The 2,991-nt window shown below is 42.2% G+C and overlaps 1 protein-coding gene across 3 annotated transcripts in view; it reads right to left on the bottom strand.

Moving 5' to 3' along the window:
- The window catches only part of Atp6v1c1 (ATPase H+ transporting V1 subunit C1), a 42,128-nt gene that overhangs the window by 3,445 nt on the left and 35,692 nt on the right, over positions 1-2,991 (bottom strand). For all 3 annotated transcript variants that reach the window (XM_055626365.1, XM_055626367.1, XM_055626364.1), the window contains 2 exons: positions 2,756-2,849; positions 1,112-1,209 (listed from right to left, as the gene is read on the bottom strand). In XM_055626365.1, coding sequence (XP_055482340.1) covers positions 1,112-1,209; positions 2,756-2,849 — 192 coding nt within the window. The remainder of the gene's footprint in view (positions 1-1,111; positions 1,210-2,755; positions 2,850-2,991) is intronic.

Below are 2,991 nucleotides of genomic sequence, written 5' to 3' on the forward strand. Positions count from 1 at the left end.
ACACACACACACACACACACACACACACACACACACACACACACACAAAATGTTGATGGATGGTTCCATGGAGCTAGAGAGATATCTCAGGGGATAACAGCACTGGCTGCTCTGTCAGAGGGCCTGGGTTCAATTCCCAGCTACATGGCAGCTACCAACTACCTGTGACTCAGTTCCAGAGGATCTGACGCCCTCTTCTGGACTTAACAGGCACTGTGGTACACAGACATAAATACAGGCAAAATACCCAAACACACACACACACACACAAAATCACTGTTTTTTTTAAGCGGTGGTGCACTCCTAGTTATGGAGCTAAGTTTCTTTTGCCTAGTTCTGTCCATCAGTTTTGCGGTCGTGAGGTTTATGGGAGTGTTGGAGTAAACAAGCCTGCACCTCCAGTCTTATAAATGTTTGACCTATAATTAATCGCAGCAATGATCACATGATCATTGTGATAAATGATGAATACTGGTTCAGTATTTACTGGTTCAGTGTTTACTAGACTGCACTTTGTATCATTAGAGTTCAGGCCTTTCTAATTACAAGTTTTAAAGATCTTACTATAAAGTTGTGCTGTGTTACACAGCATCTCTAGACTCTATCTAAAGACCATGTGGAGCAAGCATGATGGCACATACCTGCTACAGTGGAACTCAGGAACCTGAGCCAGGAAGATCAAAGTTTGAGCCAGCCTATGCTAAAACTGAGTTCAAGGTCAGCCTGGAAGAGAGTGTGTCAAACAAAACACGCAGCCGTGTTGGGCAGTGTTGGTATGACGCCATACCAACTAGATACAATCACACAGCACATTCTGTGTAGCCCACAATAAAATCACTAACTGCTCAGACCTACTCATCATTAAACAGTACAGGACTATACAACAGAGCATAGCAGTGTGGGTCTTTTTTCCTGAACCTGGTGTTAAAGGACAAGACAAATACGCACTTGACAAGCTGTGTGATCCTGTGATCCTGACAGTCACTCCCTCATAACTAGCTCTTTGGCTGTTCCAAATTACCTTCATATGGCTGAATTATGTCAAAAAAAAAAAAAAAAAAAGACGTACACAGAACTCTGCACATCCAACGTTCTCAATTAACTTTCTTACCTTAAAACAGATTCGACAAAAACCCTTAATGCTTTTATATGAATCCATGCAATAAATGCCTCGCTGAAATTTACTTTAAGCCACCGCACAAGTGGTCCCTTTAAAAAGAAAAACACAAAATTACCACAAATTTGGTTTGCAAATGGCAATCAGACAAGTCAAATATCTTTAATGAAGTGACTAGGCATATTACGAAAGGATACCCATTACCTTACTTCATGTTCTTACGCTACTCAGTAGCCTCGGCAGACTCTAGAGTGAACTGGGCTAATCAGCAGCTAAAGGCACACGTGTTCATGAAAGCACTTCAAACTGGGCTTGAAAGCTGTTGCACAAACACTTGGTCATACAACATGACACCACTTACAACTGCTCCCCTCTGTGCTCTCGGGAACACAGCCCGTCCCCATCCCTAGCTCCTACTGTTCTCTCCTGTAACAAGCGCGTTGTTTTGCGTGCCTGCTCATGTTTTACATTTTCCTGAGTCTACAACAATGCAAGTTCTTGTTGAATTTAAATGTTTAGCACAATTAAAAACTTCTTCAAAGATGTCAAGCAACACTTCTTCCTGTCTATCAACAAAGGCATCATATTGATTCAACTAACACATGACTTAGTATCATCTGGACACACCAAGCAATTATTCCAGGCAAAGAGGATACAGTAAAATGTACAGCTCTGACCAAAATGTTTGCTCATTGATTGCCATGGCCAACAGCATCTGACACGTGCTTCCTAGAGAGCGGAGCAGGTCAGTGAGGTGGTGAGGAGCTGTGCATGGCTGTGCCACTGCTCCCTGGTGTCCAGAGAAAGCCTGGCTCAGACTTGGGGTGGACTTGGAGGCACCTCCTTCACACAACCCTAGGCTTCTGGGAGTCAATACAGACACATGTAAACATGTATTTTAAATTTTTTTTGAGACAAGTTCTCATGTAGCCAAGGATGACCTAGAGTTCCCTAACCCTCTGCCTCTTCCTCCAGTGCTGGGATTACAGGCAGTGCCAGCACACCAGCTTTTGTCCGTGGCCTGTGACTTAGAGCGTGCTAGGAAAGCACTCTACTGAACTGTATCTTCAGCCTCAACACTTACAGTTTTCTAGCACAAAATTATAAAGTGCATTTTCATGTTCCTCTTGGAGACTCCCAGGTTATCCGTATCTCCAGAATGTATTTTTTCATTTTCCAAAGACTCAAAATCAAAATAAGCTCCAAAAAAATCCAATGAAAAGATTGCAAAAAGAGAGCAGGAGTAAGAACAGATGCTGTGCACAAAGAAGGACCTGAGGTCAGATCCCTGAACCCATGTAGAAAAAGAAAAGGAAAAGGCCAGGCATGGTGCTCATAATCCCGTGCTGCAGGGAGCACTCATAGCGGGGTCTGGTGCTTGCTTACTGCCTATAATCCCAACACCATGAAGCTCAGGCAAGACAATCTCTGAAAGCTTAAGACAGCCCTGGCCATACAGTGAAGTCCGCCTGGACTATGACATGAAGCCCTGTCTCAAAAACGCAGAGGAGCAAAGCAACTAAAATCATCTTAAAATGATCTTAAAAGGGAAAACCAGAGAACGTTTGCCTTTTTCCAAGTCACAATAGGCAACAGTACATCATCTTCTGCTGAACAATGCTACGGAACAACACATACAAACTGCTTCTTCTTGTCAGTGGAAAGCCTGTTCATTTCTTCTTTATCTGCTTTCATCTCCTCCTCATTATATTGGAAGTCACGAACTATGAACCTAAGTGTTGGAGAAAACACAAGTGTGTCGACACCACATATAGCCAATCCAACAAACTTAAATTATGTACATACATCTCTGTATGTGTGTGTGTGTATATATATATATATATATATATATATATATATATATATATATATAT

The sequence above is a fragment of the Psammomys obesus genome, unplaced genomic scaffold (assembly GCF_907164565.1).
Source record: "Psammomys obesus unplaced genomic scaffold, mPsaObe1.curated_primary_1811, whole genome shotgun sequence".
In the NCBI taxonomy this organism is placed as follows: Eukaryota; Metazoa; Chordata; class Mammalia; order Rodentia; family Muridae; genus Psammomys; species Psammomys obesus.